Here is a 17,432-nt window from a genome sequence, read left to right as displayed (position 1 = left end):
CACTGTATTCTGTAAGTGGATTGCTCAGGAGTGAAACAAGCATTTTGCCTATGAGATCAACAATAAATCAACACAGGAAATGGAGAGTGGTTTTTCTGCAACAGCTCCATAGGCAAACTGCTGTTTCTATGTGATCCTGAGGAATAATATAAGCTTGTGTATTTGCAAAGCAGATTTTGTAACGCTTTTATAACTCACCTCTTACCTTCTGTAATGTTGACAAAAAGAGCTGGGGTCCGTTTCACAAAGCAGGTTTAGTGAAAACTCAGAGTCTGTTAACCCTGAAATGAGGGAAACTCTGAGTTTTCCGTTTCAAAAAGGGAGGTAACTCAAACCAGAGAAAGAGGGGTAACTCTAGCCTATTTCAGAGAGAGAGGTAACTTAAGTTCTCGGTCAGTTACCGTAGTAACAGACTCTATGAACCTAACCTGGTCGGGACCAGGTTTTTCTCAATGAACCTCCAGTTTCTCTCTGTCTCCGCCCTCTTTCAGAGCCACACACTCCATTTGATTTCCTCATTCATTCAGTCAGCAGGCGAGTTTTGGCGTAGCCTGGTTCTGCCGTCTGTCATTTAAAAAAAAATCAGAGTCAGTATATTAGAAGTCCATCAGGCACAGTAGGTGGCGACTTTTTTCCACTAACATGGCATGTCCTTTTGATAACGATCCCGTGGATGAAGATGCAGCGTTACTGCGCAGATAGTTAAATATTCGTTGGGAGATGGTTATCAGACCGCGCATAGATGTTCTAGCATTTCCACACAATTATCTTTTTGAGCGGTACCGTTTCACGTCACACTCCATCATCTACATACACAACCTAATCCGTCATTACATTTGCAACATTACCAGTCATAGTCATGCTCTCACATCCCAGGAGATATTGTGTGTTGCGCTGCGTTTCTTTGCAAATGGAAGTTTTTTGTACAATGTCGGAGACGCTGAGCACTTGAGTAAGGCAGCTGTATGCAGGGCGGTCAGAAAAGTGTGCTCGTTTTACGGGCATCTGCCTTCTTTCTGTTGGCTGAGTAGAAGTCTGTGTTAGTTTAAACAGGCTTAATTATTTAACAGAACACGATATAGATGAGAAGACATTTATGTGTGTGAAAACAGCATTATGTTGGGGATAAAACAACTGCACAGTCAAACAGCCACTCAATATTTACTTTACAATGTAAAACATGATCAAAATGAGGCACCCCCATGAGATTATGCCAAGGTCTTACCTGTTTGAACAATGTTTTTATATTTCATCCTAAACTGCTGCCAAGTGCGCTTCTCCCCCGCGGGATTGCACCTAAATTAAATAAATTAATAGGCTACCATTCAAGCAGTTTTCCCCTGTAATATTATTGTGATTGCAAAGGACTACATTTAAACTTATGCACTGACCCGAGCAGCGATGTTCTCCCACGCCGTCTCCCTCTCTTTTGCAGCTGCAGTGGTGTTGCACTTCTTTTTGAAAACATGTGCAAACTCGCCGTATGAGCGCATTAAGATTTCTAATTCTAGTGGGGTGAAAAACGCGGCTTTCCTCTTCCCCGTTGCCATGGTGACTCGTCGAATCGGGGCTCCATTGATGCTGGCTTTTTATAGTTGTGGTGCACGCGCTTAACTCCAGGTGAAACTACTCTGAGTTGATTAAACTGATTCAAATCAGCTGTTCTGGAACCGGAAACTCAGAGTTTCCTATCTCAGAGTAGATCAACTCAGAGTTCAGGATTAGACTCAGAGTTTGTTGAACCTGCTTTGTGAAATGGACCCCAGCAGTGCCAAAGCAAAGGCTGTTCATCCCACCAAACATTAACAATGTGTTGTAAAAGTTGAAATGTTTGGAACGCTTCCTGCCCCTTGCCCTACAGCGTAGAGGATATAAAACAGGTAATTCACACAGCCAGACGCATCAAAAGTGGAGAAACCAACACTTGCTAAGCAGTTTGTTTTTTTTACAGAAAAAGCCCCCAAAATGAACAAATCAACAAATTTGTTATGATGAACTTTCTAACATGAATAATAGTCTTCCAGTTGTAGATTCTTAATGCTGTGCCGGCTCTTTTCAGCTTTTAGAAATCCAGTTTTGTTGTGGTAATGCTGTGGCTCAGGCTGCAATATGCCTAGCTGTAAAATGAACTAATTGTGGCTTCTGCTCTCCGTGTTCTGTGTCCCAATTGTACGAGTCTGACCTCTGTTTCCTTTTGCAGAACTGGAGATTCCTAAAGAAAAGGAAAAACTTGCTGCAGTGAAAAAAGGTAAAGTGTTTGGTACAGTGACAACCATTTTACCATTGACCATTTGATGACCATACTGCCCTGCAAAGGCTAAACCATAGTAGATAGACAGATGTAATTTAATTTCATTTAATTTCATTTAAAAATCTGTCGCCGTTCAGGTGTGGTAATTATAAGTGTGTGACACATCAAAAGCCCTGATTGGCAGCCAGCGTGAGGGATGATAACATTTAAAAGGAGAAAGGCATAAGTGGGATCGCTCTATTGTGCGTAGCAAATTACAACAAAGCACCAGAGAAGATGATGTACCACCGTAAGAAAAGAGAAAAAAAAAAAACAGTGTCACGGAAGCTACCTGTCTCAGTTGTTCTTATTTTTATATTCTTATGTTATAATAAGAGCGATAACACACAAAAAGTTTGAAAACCACTGCACTAGGGGTTCTTAAAAATTTTGCTATTACGACTTTAAAAACTGACATCTGTAAATGAAACAAATACACATTGAATCTAGTTCCTCAAAATGAAAAAGATAAGACACTAAAATTTGGTCATTGCACTTTGCATTTGCATCACCTTTACAACTGTTCAAGGTTACACAATGGAAGAGTGCAGTAACTACACTTTACTGCATTTTGGGGCTCATAGGTCACTGATTATGGGTTGCAGGCATAAAAACCACTTAACAATTAACCACTTTTCTACATCTAACACGTTTAGCTGAAGAGTAAAAGCTCCGAAGCCATTTTTCTCAGTTCTAGTGTTAGCAAAGTTATTTTGGTTAGCCTTTGCAGGGCAGCGTCATCTACATCAGTTTATAATGGAACAAGAATACTGAGTTAATTTGGTGATGTATTTGAGGCGAAGGTTTTAAAGTCTATCATACATACAATATGCTGAAATTCTACTGCCAAAAATACCCTCACACATAAACAATAATGTATATTATATGAACTGCATTTTCTTCCTGATGATGCAGCCATTTCTAAGGAAAAGACCAAACCAGTCCGTGTGAAGAAAGGTACATTTGTGTTGCTTCAGTAAAGGCAGCACTTCATGTAACCATGTAACCTTCATAGTGTTGTGATTACAACATGCAGCCTGAACGCTGAGAATGTTTTCCTGCTGAATGTGACAGCGTTCTTTATAAGAAACATCTAAAGTTTTGCAGAAGCAGATTTTGAGACACGTTTTTATTCAGCAAGAAAATATTCTGTTTAAGATTTATAGACAATAATTTACAGAATAACACAATGCTGATTTATCTTTGTCTATAAATCTTGGGCTTATATACAGTAAATGTATAATTTAGCAATATTTTCCAGTCTCTTACTGAGCATGCATGAAAATAGTTTTAACAACCCTAAACCTTTTGCAACGTGACCTTAGGCATGTCTTCTAATAACAACATAAGTTTAAATTAATGAGTCTTCAGTGTCATCCTGACACTAGTGAACGTGCTGTATGCTACACAGGCTTACACATGAAAGAAAGAAAGAAACTGTTTTACTTTTAAAATGAAACAAAACATCCTTTTTTGTTACCTGGAAATGAAACTATGTTGTAATTATCCATGCTCTTGCCCACTTGTGTTCGTTCATATTTGTGAAACAGAGCCTGAGGTCTTAAAAGAAAAGGTCAAACCCACTGCAGCAAAGAAAGGTACTGCATACCATCAGTGTTGAGTAGTGTTTATTTACATCAATACATCTCAAAAATTCAATTAAATTCAACACACTTAATTTGTACCTTAGTGGTACTTTTCAGAGGCACGTAGAGTTGATTACACAATACAGAAAGTACAATAGGAAAATCCAAAGAAAAGCTGTACAAATAATGATAATAATGATATTATTAATGCAATTAAGTATAATACATTACACAGAATATATTGGTAGCATGCTGTACATTTATGGCAAATTTGTGATTTATGGAGGATTTTCTGTGCATATTACGATAATGATGATATAAGATAAAGATGATAAAATAGTGCAAAAAAATAAGCTGTACACATTCATAAATGATACCGATATGAATGAGAGTGCTGAAAATAAGCTTTACACACCATGAGAATTAAATGAAAATAATAAATATAAATGCAATTAAATATAATGCAGTATACACAGTATACCAATACGGGTAGTACGATGTAAATTTATGCAAAATTTGTGATTTATGCAGAGGACAAGTTTCGTAAAGAAAAACCAGAGGCAATAATGAAAAAAAAAGTTTGTCAATAACCTGACTTTGTGACCACACACAGTTTACAGTACACCTACTACTGCACACTGTAGATCTGAGTTATACAGACATTATATTGTTTTTTCATTTATTATGTCAGAAAAACCAGTTGAGAAGAAGGCCGCGAAAGAAGAGAAAACTAAAGGTAATGTTTTCAACATACTATATGATGATTTTTTTGCACTTTTTTCAACATACAATACTATGACTTTTCTAGCAGTTTTTCTATGTACTATACTATGACTTTTTTCAACATACTATGCTATACTCTGGCTTTTTCTGCACTTTTTTTTGACATACGATACTATGACTTTTCGACATACTATACTATGACTTTTTTAGCAGTTTTTTTATGACATACTATATTATGACTTTTTCGACATACTATACTATGACTTTTTTTGCACTTTTTTGGACATACTACACTATGACTTTTTCGACACACTATATTATAACTTGTTTAGCAGTTTTTTTGACATGCTATATTATGACTTTTTCTGCGCTTTTTTCGACATGCTATACTATGACATTTTTTAGCAGTTTTTTCAACATGTTATACTATGACTTTTTTGGACTTTTTATGACATACTATACTATGACTTTTTCGACATACTATACTATGACTTTTTTTGCACTTTTTCGACATACTATACTACGACTTTTTTCAACATACTATACTATGACTTTTTTAGCAGTTTATTTGACATACTATACTACTACTTTTTTGTACTTTTTATGACATACTATACTACGACTTTTTTAGCAGTTTTTCCGACATGCTATACTATAACTTTTTTGCAGTTTTTATGACATACTATACTATGACTTTTTTATCAGTTTTTTCGACATGCTATACTATGACTTTTTTGGACTTTTTATGACATACTATACTATGAATTTTTTAGCAGTTTTTTATGACATACTATATTATGACTTTTTTCGACATACCATACTATGACTTTTTTTGCACTTTTTTCGACATACTATACTATGACTTTATCAACATACTATACTATGACTTGTTTAGCAGTTTATTTGACATACTATACTATGACTTTATCAACATACTATACTATGACTTTTTTTAGCAGTTTTTTCGACATGCTATACTATGACTTTTTTTGCACTTTTTATGACACGCTATACTATGACTTTTTCGACATACTATACTATGACTTTTTTTCATTTTTTTCGACATACTATACTATGACTTTTTCGACATACTATACTATGACTTTTTTTTTCATTTTTTTCGACATACTATACTATGACTTTTTTGCACTTTTTATGACATACCATACTATGACTGTTTTAGCAGTTTTTTCGACTTGCTATATTATGACTTTCTCTGCGCTTTTTTCAAAGTCAAAGTCAACTTTTTTATTGTCAATTCTACAATATGTACAGGATATACAGCGGATCGAAATTACTTTTTCTCTTCAGACCCTCGGTGCAGATAGTACACTTGACATAACATGCAAATATAGAATATAAAATATAATAAGTAAGGGCATAAATAAAACCTGAGCTAAAAAGAGTTATACTCTAAAAAGTAAAAAGGCACAGTGGTAGCGACACAAACAATGTAGTGCAATGTAGTGCAATATGAGTAACAGTGATGTAGATTGACATGCTATACTGACTTTTTCCCCACTTTTTTCGACACGTTGTATTGATTTTTTTCTACATAATATGCTATGACTTTTTTCGACATACTATGCTGAAATCTGGCTTTTTCTGCACTTTTTTCGACATACGATACTATGACTTTTCGACATACTATACTATGACTTTTTTAGCAGTTTTTTATGACATACTATATTATGACTTTTTCGACATACTATACTATGACTTTTTTTGCACTTTTTTCGACATACTATACTATGACTTTTTCGACAGACTATGCTATAACTTGTTTAGCAGTTTTTTTGACATGCTATATTATGACTTTTTCTGCGCTTTTTTCGACATGCTATACTATGACATTTTTTAGCAGTTTTTTCGACATGTTATACTATGACTTTTTGGACTTTTTATGACATACTATACTATGACTTTTTCGACATACTATATGATGACTTTTTTTTGCACTTTTTCGACATACTATACTATGACCTTTTTGCACTTTTTTTCGACATACTATACTACGACTTTTTTCAACATACTGTACTATGACTTTTTTAGCAGTTTATTTGACATACTATACTACTACTTTTTTGTACTTTTTATGACATACTATACTACGACTTTTTTAGCAGTTTTTCCGACATGCTATACTATAACTTTTTTTTTTGCAGTTTTTATGACTATGACTTTTTTGGACTTTTTATGACATACTATACTATGACTTTTTCGATATACTATACGATGACTTTTTTTGCACTTTTTCCAACATACTATACTATGACTTTTTTGCACTTTTTATGACATACTATACTATGACTTTTTCATCAGTTTTTTCGACATGCTATACTATGACTTTTTTATGAGTTTTTTTGATATTCTATACTATGACTTTTTTGCAATTTTTATGACATACTATACTATGACTTTTTTGACATACTATACTATGACTGTTTTTGCACTTTTGTTGACATACTATATTATGACTTTTTTCCATCTACTGACGTTTTTTGCACTTTTCTCGACATACTATACTATGACTTTTTTTAGCAGTTTTTTCGACATGCTATACTATGACTTTTTGCACTTTTTAGGACATACTATAATATGACTTTTTCGACATACTATACTATGACTTTTTTCAACATACTATACTATGACTTTTTTAGCAGTTTATTTGACATACTATGCTACTACTTTTTTGCAGTTTATTTGACATATTATACTACTACTTTTTTGCACTTTTTATGGCATACTGTGCTATGACGTTTTTCCATCTACTGACGTTTTTTGCACTTTTCTCGACATACTATACTATGACTTTTTTTTAGCAGTTTTTTCGACATACTATACTATGACTTTTTTAGCAGTGTTTTATGACATACTATGTTATGACTTTTTCGACTCAGTATACTATGACTTTTTTAGCAGTTTTTTCAACATGCTATACTATGACTTTTTTGCACTTTTTCCAACATACTATACTATGACTTTTTTCAACATGCTGTACTATGACTTTTTTTAGCAGTTTTTTCGATATACTATACTATGACCTTTTTTGCACTTTTTATGACATACTATACTATGACTTTTTTGCACTTTTTATGACATACTATACTATGAGTTTTTTCAACATACTATATTATGACTTTTTTTCCACTTTTTTCGACATAATATACTGACATTTATAGCAGTTTTTCGACAAATTATATGACTTTATCCGCACTTTTTTTGACATACATATATTATGACTTTTTTTGCACTTTTTTTATGACATACTACAATATGACGTTTTTCCGACATACTATACTATGACTTTTTCGACACACTATACTATGACTTTTTTTAGCAGGTTTTTCGACATGCTATACTATGACTTTTTGCACTTTTTATGACATACTATGACTTTTTCAACATACTATACTATGACTTTTTTGCACTTTTTATGACATACTATACTATGACTTTTATTTAGCAGTTTTTTCGACATACTATACTCAGTCATAATATAGTGTGTCGAAAAAGTCATATAGTCATATAGTGATAAAAGTCATAATATGATATGTTGGAAAATGCAAAAAAGTCAGTATAAAATGTTGAAAAAAAGTTATAATATAGTATGTACAAAAAAGTGCAAAAAAAAGTCAAAGTATAGAATGGCAAAAAACAGTCATGGTATAGTATGTCATAAAAAGTGCAAAAACGTCATAGTATAGTGTGTCGAAAAAACTGCTAAAAAAGTCATAGTATAGTACGTCGAAAAAAAGTGGGGGGAAAAGTCATAGTATAGTATGTGTGGAAAAAGTCATATTATAGTATATTGAAAAAAGTGCAAAAACAGTTACAGTATAGTATGTGGGGAAAAAGTCATAGTATTGAATGTCGAAAAAAAAGGCATCGTATAGTACGTCGGAAAAAGTCATACTATAATATGTTGAAAAAAATCATAGTATAGTATGTAAAAAAAAGAATGTGAAAAAGTCATGGTATAGCATGTTGAAAAAAGTGCAAAAAAAGTCAGTTTGTTGAAAAAAGTCATAGTATACAGTAGTATGTTGAAAAAAAATGCAAAAAAGTCATAGTATAGTATGTCGAAAAAAAGTCATAACATAGCATGTCGGAAAAGTGCAAAAAAGTCATATTATAGTATGTCGAAAAAACAATAATATAGTATGTTAAATTTTTTTTTTAAAAAGGTCATAGTATAGTATGTCGAAAAGTGCAAGAAAAGTCATAGTATAGTATGTTGAAAAAATCATAGTATAGTATGTCGAAAAAAGGCATAGTATAGTATGTCAGAAAAAGTCATAGTATAGTATGTCGAAAAAAAATCATAGTATAGTATGTCAAAAAAATTGCGAAAAAGTCATAGTTTAGTTTGTTGAAAAAAGTCATAGTATACAGTAGTATGTTGAGAAAAATGCAACAAAGTCATAGTATAGTATGTCGGAAAAAAAATTATATTATAGTATATCGAAAAAAGTGCAAAATAAGTTATACTATAGTATGTTGAAAACAGTGCAAAAAAGTCATGGTACAGTATGCTGAAAAAATTGAAATAAGTCAGTATAGTTTGTCGAAAAAAGTGCAAGAGAAATCAGTTTAGTTTGTCAAAAAAAGCTGCTATAAATGTCAGTATAGTCTGTTGAAAACAGAGCAAAAAAAGTCATAGTATAGTATGTCAAATAAATGCATAGTATAATATGTTTAAAAAGTCATGGTATAGTATGTCTAAAAATGTCATAGTACAGTATGTCCAAAAAAGTCATAGTATAGCATGTCAAAAAAGTCACAGTAAAGTGTGTCTAAAAATGTCATAGTATACTATGTCAAAAATGTCATAGTATGTCTAAAAATGTCATAGTATAGTATGTCAAAAATGTCATAGTATAAACTAGACTATTAATAGTTATTTATCTTGTGTTGCTATTTACAGAGGACAGAGTTCTTAAAGAGATACAGGAGACAGCAAAGAAAGGTATTTGTTAAGCAACTAAATTCAGAGTGTTTTAGATACATCACTGAAGCTTTATCTGATTTATGTACAAATGAATCCTCTTGTTATTTGTAGAAAGACCTGCTGAGAAGAAAGTTGACAAGGAGGAGAAAGTCAAAGGTACTGTAGCCAAGCTGTAATTTACAGTAAAATACCATTTTATTGTTTAATTGACAATTGTTTTGTCTTTGTGATAGCAGAGCCGTCTGTATCAGACAGCTTTCAAATGGAAGGTGAGTACAAGCTGCCCCCTCACAACTGAAATATCACACAAGAGTGCAGATTTCATGCTCAGTCTAAATGCCAAACAGAGGCAAGGAACACAGCGTACTGAACTGTACTGTTGCATATTGTCCTGTCCTCCACAGAAGAGCTGCCCTACTTCCAGTGTTTCTTTGTGGACGAGGACGAGGCCCAGTTTCCTTTCTACGCCTTCTCACCACTGCAGATTTGAAGCTTCAGTCTAAATCCAGTCTGAGGTTTACAATTTAGTCAATTTCACTGATAACGACAAGGTCGCATCACAGCCCAGTGCTGCTGAAACACAGCCTACTGTTCACTGCTGGTCCTCAGGAGAAAACCCTGGACAGCAGAGGATGATGGGTGATTTCATGTGATGGACCGATTTGATTTTGGTTGAGCTCTCGTTCCAAATACATGCAGCCAGTGTCATTCCTTTCCATTGTTTTTATTTATGTATTTTTTTGTGTTTGGTTGTTTTGAATGGTGGATATTGTGAGAGTGATGGAACAGTGAAGTGTGTTACCTCTGTGGATCACACATTTAGATCCTCACACTAACACATGCAAATAAATATGACAGTGATTTTTCTTTTTTCTTCACGAAGGAACATTTTGTAAACAGGGTACAAAAACAACCACAAAAGCAGATTCAAGGCGGACGAGGGTTTAGTCCCCACATTTACTTGAAAAGTGGTTTGTACATTACATAAACTGAAATGAATTTTTCTGCACCGTCGTCTGTGCAATTTTAGCTTTTTCCTTTTTATTATTTTATGCTCAAGTTATCTTGTTTTTAAAGCCCTCGAATCAACAATTGGGCATTTATAGTTTGTGGATAATTCCATAATTCTTGATATTATTTCAGTCATTTCAATGAATTTTTTTTCTTGTTCTGTGTATGTCTGTCAAAAGGAATGACCACGTACTGTACACGAGAGCTCCCAAACATACGGATAAAACCTGTAAAGTCTTAAACTACCTACATGTGTACCAGCTCTTCATTTTGACACTGGTGCTAAATTGTCAGAATGAGTTTTGAGTAGCAGATTGACTCAATAATTGGACAACATGTTGGAGAAGTATTTCTCCAGCTGCTCAGTCTGTTCCAATTTGATGCCACCTGAGTTAGCCGATGAGAGGGCAGGTGTTTTTTTGCACTGTCATCAAACAAGCTGGAACATTAAGAGCAGGGCACATGAGATGGATTTCTTTTTGTCAGTCAAAGAGGGATGTGGAGAACAGCGATTCCTTGATAGACCAAAAACACACTGTCACTACCTTTGGTCAGTGTGCACAGCTCAGAAACATGTTTTATTTTAGCACATTTTATTGTGAACGGGTCATCACGCGAAAATCGTTCCAAGTTAAAAGTCTATTTTATGTTTTTAACACGTCTAACATCTCACATTTTACATCCCATTAACTGTGCTAAAACAAACAGGAGTCATGTTATAGTATGAACATCCTGTGCATGTGGTGTGCAGTATGGGTGATGATTTCAGATTGATTTCAACTCACGTGTTTGAAATCTCTGAAGAATGACAGACGATGAGGACAAGAGAGCTGCAAGAATCAGCTCGTCTGCAGGTTTATTTAACAGCCTGAGTGTGGTTGTTAATGTGGTTATGTTGCAGTTAAGTGTAACATTGAAATGAACTTTCATAATCTCTGCACCGTGCGCAGATGGCGTCACGTTTAGGCAGATGATCTCAGATGTAAACTGGTGCATTATTTCTCAGCGTGTACCAGCTGTTGTTTACATATGGCTCTTTACATTGCGCTCCATATGCTGCTTAGAGGACAGTTATTACAGCTTGTGGCACTAATCCTGAGTTTAATCTAAAGTAAATCCACTTATCTTTTTTTTATTAGAATAATAGAGACACTCTATCAGTCCATAGATGATGCATCAGACCCAAAACTGCTCAGGCTCTGGTAGCTGTACTGTGACAGCTGCAGTTTTATGGTGACGCTCCACTATCCCTGATGTTTTGTTCCCATTGTCTTTTTGGACTTTAGTAAAGAAGACATTTTGATTCATGGTGACAAAAGATGAGAATTTGCTTCAGTCGAATTTACAGAATCACATCTAGAGACTCACTTGAACCACGTAAAGGTGCAATACGTACATTTTTAAATATCTCAGTGATCACAGCACTGTATGTTTGTCTCATAGTCCTTGAATGAAATGTGCATGATGTGTGTTTTTGTTTTAAGCTCACAAATGTTTTTTAATATTTTTTTTCCCAACTTTGAGAATGGCAACACTCAATACTTGAACTTACGAACCATTTGATACCAATAACAGACACTTGTCTCCAAGTGTTGTCTCTAACAAGTACCTAACGAGTCATACTAATCAATAATCTCATTGTAAATAGTTAAATAAATAGAAGTTTTATCCCCCTCTCATTACTACTGAAACTGCTCTTTCATAGCAGTTAAAACCACATTATGTATTATTTGTCACTTACATCTTCCTCATGCTTGTGAATAGTAGCAATTTGACATTAAAACACAGCAATGCAAGAGTTTCTTTGTAAGGCTTGTTTTTCTCGAAATGTACAAACATCTCCAACACAAAAACTCAGCCCAGCCTTTTTTTGCTGGTCTCAACTGTTTTATGTTAAAACTAAGTGGATTCATTTTTTAGCACAGAAAACAAAGGACAAATTGAACGTAATAGCTTATGTATAAAAGTGTATAAAGTTATTATTTACCTAGGCTATTATTTATATTTAGGCTACATTTTCAGTTTTGCATGTTGGCAGGTTTTTCAGTCCAGATATTTTGATTATTATCTTTATCATCTGTGATGAAGGTTGTTAAATGATGAAGTTATGATAACTTCAAAATATTATTCTCCATGAATATTGCCATATTCCCTAGGACTTTTGTGGTTTTATTACATGTTTTATGTTCACATGAGTGTCAGGGCTATATACAGGACTTTCTGAAATGTTGAGTTCATCAGCCTGGATTCCTCCAGTATGCCCCCATCCACCGGAGAAACTGATGGAGTTTTTTGTTGTTTGTTTTTTATCTTTTTTTTTTCTCTCCAGTAAGTAGTTTTCCAAAAGTATCTGAGAAGGAAAAAACATCCTATTTGGACAACATGGACCATTTTCATCATTACTCTTGTGCATATTTTTGCAAATATAAACACATAAACAAAAATAAAGGAAAAATTCCAAACAAACAAAAATTCAACAATTTTTTAAAAAAAAAAAAATAAACAGGCAAACAATAAAAAAATAAATTTTAAAAAAATGACAGGGAAAGAAAAAATACAGTTAAGGAGATGTCGGGGACCGTTATGGACAACTTTTTCAACGTAAAAAAACCCCCTTTCCTCTAAGTGACATTCATTCATTCAATCATCTTCTAACCACTTCATCCTCTTGAGGGTCGCGGGGGTGCTGGAGCCTATCCCAGCTGACATCGGGCGAGAGGCAGGGTACACCCTGGACAGGTCGCCAGACTATCGCAGGGCTGACACATAGAGACAAACAACCATTCATGCTCACATTCACACCTACGGACAATTTAGAGTTACCAATTAACCTGCATGTCTTTGGACTGTGGGAGGAAGCTGGAGTGCCCGTAGAGAACCCACGCTGACACGGGGAGAACATGCAAACTCCACACAGAAGAGCTCCCACGCCCGGGATCGAACTGGCAACCCTCTTGCTGTGAGGTGAGAGTGCTAACCACCACACCACCATGCCGCCCCTCTAAGTGACAATGGTAGGGAAATTATTTTTTTTATATAGCACAAAACTCTGTATAGATTTTTTGACTATTTAAAGATACCAAATTTTATTTATTCATTTAACTTTTCAGGTTTATTTCCTATGAATTTTTGCGTCCAGAACGTTATAGAATATATCTTTATTGTGGAAATTTGTCTTCAGCTCACCAAACACAAAAGACAACATTGTAAAACGCAGACAAATAGTTAATAAGATAAGCATGTAGAGTCATTACTAAACACTTAAACACATTAGATCAGGTCATTGTCTGTAGTTTAAAAGTCATCAGTCATTTTGTTGACTTATAGATAGGTTATTTCAAAGCCAGGTATGTAATTGCATTAGAAAATATAAAATCCCTTTTATTTTTATTTAATATATTTAAATTTTTTACCTAAAAATGGCCAAATTTTAAGATAATATGGCTTAAAGAAATCAGAATCAGCCTTAAAAACTCAACATGTGTAATATATGTTTCATCATGGAAAATAACCCCCCACCTCCATGTTATTAATCCCCCAAATTTCCTAAAAATTTGATTTTTAAATGACATGAGGAGCAGTTGTCTCAGCTGTAGCTTCAGCCCTGATGAGTGTGTGATGTTTGAATGGGAACTAGAGTTGACCACACTGAGGGGGGTGTAGAGAAGGTGGTCAGGTCTTCACAGTATATTTCCCTAATGAGGCCTGAGAGGGGTTACTGCTGGCCAGTTTACACCGCTGACACAGATTCCACACAAAGAGGAAACTCCCTGCGCTCTCTCCTGGGAAGCATCTGACAACAGAAGAAGCTACATTAAACTTATCTCCTGCTGTTTCTCCAACACGCACTCACGTCATCTCCCTGTTTCTGCCTTTTCAGTGTGACTGTGCTGCTGTGAACATTGTTACACACACTCGCCTGATCTTGTCTTGTAACAGTTTTCACCCCCAAATACTTATGCTAATGATTTCGCCTGGTTTTGTGAGAAACAGGAGGCAATTTTTGGCAAACTATAACTGGAGCATTAAGACGGATTTCGATTGGAATTAATTCAGCGAGCAACAGCCCAATGAGTTCCACTCCAGTTACCACGGTTTCTTTGTGTTGCACGCTATTCAAAGGTGGCCAAAAACTTGGCAGCCTGTGTGTCGGGATGAGAAGAATGGCCACTTGTAGTCACAGTGCTCAGTACGCTAGACACAGCTCACAGGGCAGGACAGGGAGGCGTTAGCTTGGCTCCTTCAATGTGGGAAAGATGGAGGAAACTTAAAAATGAGCACGAGCTTTCACACAGTCCCCTCTTAATCTGAAGACCAGCACTCGGGGATCACAAAGGTTTACTGTCAGACTCTAATTTTAGACGTTGAACTACTAACCGTGGGATATTGGATTGACACAAACTGTCCTCATCCGGCACGGTATCCTTTCTCTGGCTGTCAACTGCCATGCCAGCGGCAGCATTCAATCACGGTTGGTCCACACAGCATCGAATGATGCCTCTACGTAATGACACCACAACTAAAACCGGATTATCCCAAGGCGTGTGACATCAGCACCCCCACCCCCCTCCGGCTCCTAGTCCTCTCTGACCATCTGGGGGTTACTGCAGGACATTCATTCCCATGAGTTCAATGGTCGCACTGGGCTGCACCGTCACCCTGCAGCTGTCACCTGGAACTGACCCATCACAGGGAGAGCACTGTTCCCACAACTTAAGTCCACATATCTGAGAAGAAATGTAGGACTACATTCAAAGTTGCATGAAAGAAAATGCCTTAAATAAATAAGAGAGCTCTGTTAAAATGAAGCGACGGCGCTCTCATCACTTCTGAACAACTGAAATCTCGGAGGCATAAAGAAGGTTTAGTCAAGTAGTTTATTTTTCCCTTTTTTCACATGTGATGAAACAATTTTTAGGCCTTTCACAGTCTGAATTTCTTACAAAAGATCTTACAAAAAATGTCCCAAAATATTTACCTCATGTTACAACAGCAAATCAAGTGCAAATCACTGCACACTGTAAAAAAAAAAAAAAAAAAAAAAAGCAACAAACATTTGTTAAAAAACAGAGAACGCCTTGTTCAACATTTGCAGTGCAGGGAGGATTTGCTCATTCAAGTGGAGGAGTAAAGTTAGGCTTTCTCGTATGTGCGGACGGCACTGACTCCCTCATAAGTCAAAGTCTGTGAGGCAGAGAAGAGACAAAGCAAAATGCAACATATATTAGCTGTGATTTTTAATGCAAGGTCTATGTAAGTTATTTTTAGTCCATTTGGGTCATATGACAGCAGTTATTACACTACTGCAAAGGTGAATTTACATGTAGCCTACAGCACATTCCAACAGGACAACTCAAAATGATTTAATCACCTAATTTATAATGCAAATGGCTCCATAAACTGATAAATATAAACACTTAAAAAGATTATTTGCACTTGTTCCACACATGTGCTATTCAATCTTACCGCCACCATCTTCCCATCCTTGATTTCTCGGACAAATTTGGTCTCCTTGTCATCCCACTTCTGCACCTGCACAAGTTTGTCTCCTTCCATGGTGAAAGTGGACTGCAAGCACAAGCACAGTGTAATTTAACCCACCTCATGCTGAGCCAGAGCACATGTTGCAGTGAAGATTATTACATGCTGACTTTTTAAACTCGGCTTACTTTGACATGCCGGTCATCAGGTGTGGTCTCATCAAACTCCTCTCCCAGTTTAGCGGCGATCTCAGTGTTCCTGAAGGTGCTCAGGGTTTTCACCACCACTTTGTCCCCATCCTGGCTGATCACTACTGTTGGTTTGGTGACGTTGCCCACTTGTCTCGTGGCAAAACCAACACCTGTCATAAAAGTGTCTTTAGTAATGCATTACACTGGACATATTAGGACAATAAAAATAACTTATTTTACTTCTTATCTGCACTTAAAGTGAAACCATATGAGCAAAAACAAGCAACTTCCTTAAAAACACATTGCTGACACTAACAGTATCTCTATTTCAAGGAGAAAAATAAATGATCTCACCAAGTGCCTTCATGTAGTCATCAAAGTTCTGGCTGTCCACCAGTTTCCATGTAGCACAGAAAGCATCCACCATTTTTGCAGATGTAATTGGTCCAGTTCAGTGTCAAACTGTCAGACAGCCTCTGTTCACCGTGCACTGAGTACTGCAGCGTCTCTGCCCGCCTGCCAAATTAATATACTGTGCCAGAGGGCGGGCACTGGAGCAGGAGCGGGAAAGCTGATTGGACGCTCCAGACGCTTCCAGGGCTGTAATTGGTCATCGTAAAAACTACTGGGGCACATGAATGATGATCGTACTATGATGTCTCTGTGATAAACACGAGATATTACAGTAATTATTTACTACAGAGACGCATATTAAAACATTTTTTTCCACATGTGTCATTATTGCACAGGGATAAAGTTAATAGTTTTATCCTACAGTTGGACTTGTGGCTTTGTGAGGCTGAATTAAATGTGACGTTAGCATGCTAACTTGTTTAGCAGGTGTAACTGTCTTGGTTTAGCATGTTAGCTTGCAAACCTTAGCTAAACACAGTGCTAAATAAAAAGTAAAGAAAGACAGAAAGCTAAGACTAATGACAACTTCATTATTTTGACAAATTATTTAGTCATATCAAAATTTTATCCTGATGATGGCACTCGAGAAAACGTTAAAGAGTTATTATGATTCGCTAGTTAAAAAGCTGTACAGGATTTTCACCTTTTCCAATCATGTTTTTGTAGTCACGTTGTTACATTGTCGCTCGCAGCTTCAAAGTATACGTCTCAAGTGTTTGCTCTTAAGTCCGAAGTCTCAAGTCCTAAACTTTGAGTTTAACAAGTCATTATGCGTTCTTTGCTGA

At 35.7% G+C, this 17,432-nt stretch overlaps 2 protein-coding genes across 51 annotated transcripts in view; one reads left to right on the top strand and one right to left on the bottom strand.

Annotated features, from left to right (window-relative positions):
- The window catches only part of si:ch211-266g18.10 (titin), a 53,162-nt gene extending 40,803 nt beyond the window's left edge, over positions 1–12,359 (top strand). For 46 of the 50 annotated variants that reach the window (XM_049596893.1, XM_049596889.1, XM_049596892.1 and 43 more), the window contains 8 exons: positions 2,201–2,248; positions 3,206–3,247; positions 3,841–3,888; positions 4,568–4,612; positions 9,527–9,568; positions 9,662–9,706; positions 9,784–9,819; positions 9,955–12,359. In XM_049596893.1, coding sequence (XP_049452850.1) covers positions 2,201–2,248; positions 3,206–3,247; positions 3,841–3,888; positions 4,568–4,612; positions 9,527–9,568; positions 9,662–9,706; positions 9,784–9,819; positions 9,955–10,040 — 392 coding nt within the window. In that variant the 3' untranslated portion in view covers positions 10,041–12,359. The remainder of the gene's footprint in view (positions 1–2,200; positions 2,249–3,205; positions 3,248–3,840; positions 3,889–4,567; positions 4,613–9,526; positions 9,569–9,661; positions 9,707–9,783; positions 9,820–9,954) is intronic. The other 4 variants (XM_049596843.1, XM_049596855.1, XM_049596868.1 and 1 more) reach the window with 4 other exon arrangements.
- A 3,060-nt stretch (positions 12,360–15,419) lies between these two features.
- Positions 15,420–16,744, bottom strand: fabp7a (fatty acid binding protein 7, brain, a). The gene is made up of 4 exons (XM_049596968.1): positions 16,588–16,744; positions 16,231–16,403; positions 16,028–16,129; positions 15,420–15,745 (listed from the first exon to the last, which is right to left on the bottom strand). The coding sequence occupies exons 1-4, from the start codon at positions 16,658–16,660 to the stop codon at positions 15,695–15,697; spliced, it is 399 nt and encodes a 132-aa protein (XP_049452925.1). The 5' UTR covers positions 16,661–16,744; the 3' UTR covers positions 15,420–15,694.
- Positions 16,745–17,432: the final 688 nt, after the last annotated feature.

The sequence above is a fragment of the Epinephelus fuscoguttatus genome, linkage group LG14 (assembly GCF_011397635.1).
Source record: "Epinephelus fuscoguttatus linkage group LG14, E.fuscoguttatus.final_Chr_v1".
NCBI classification, from domain to species: Eukaryota; Metazoa; Chordata; class Actinopteri; order Perciformes; family Serranidae; genus Epinephelus; species Epinephelus fuscoguttatus.
This window is presented reverse-complemented; position numbering and strand designations above follow the sequence as displayed.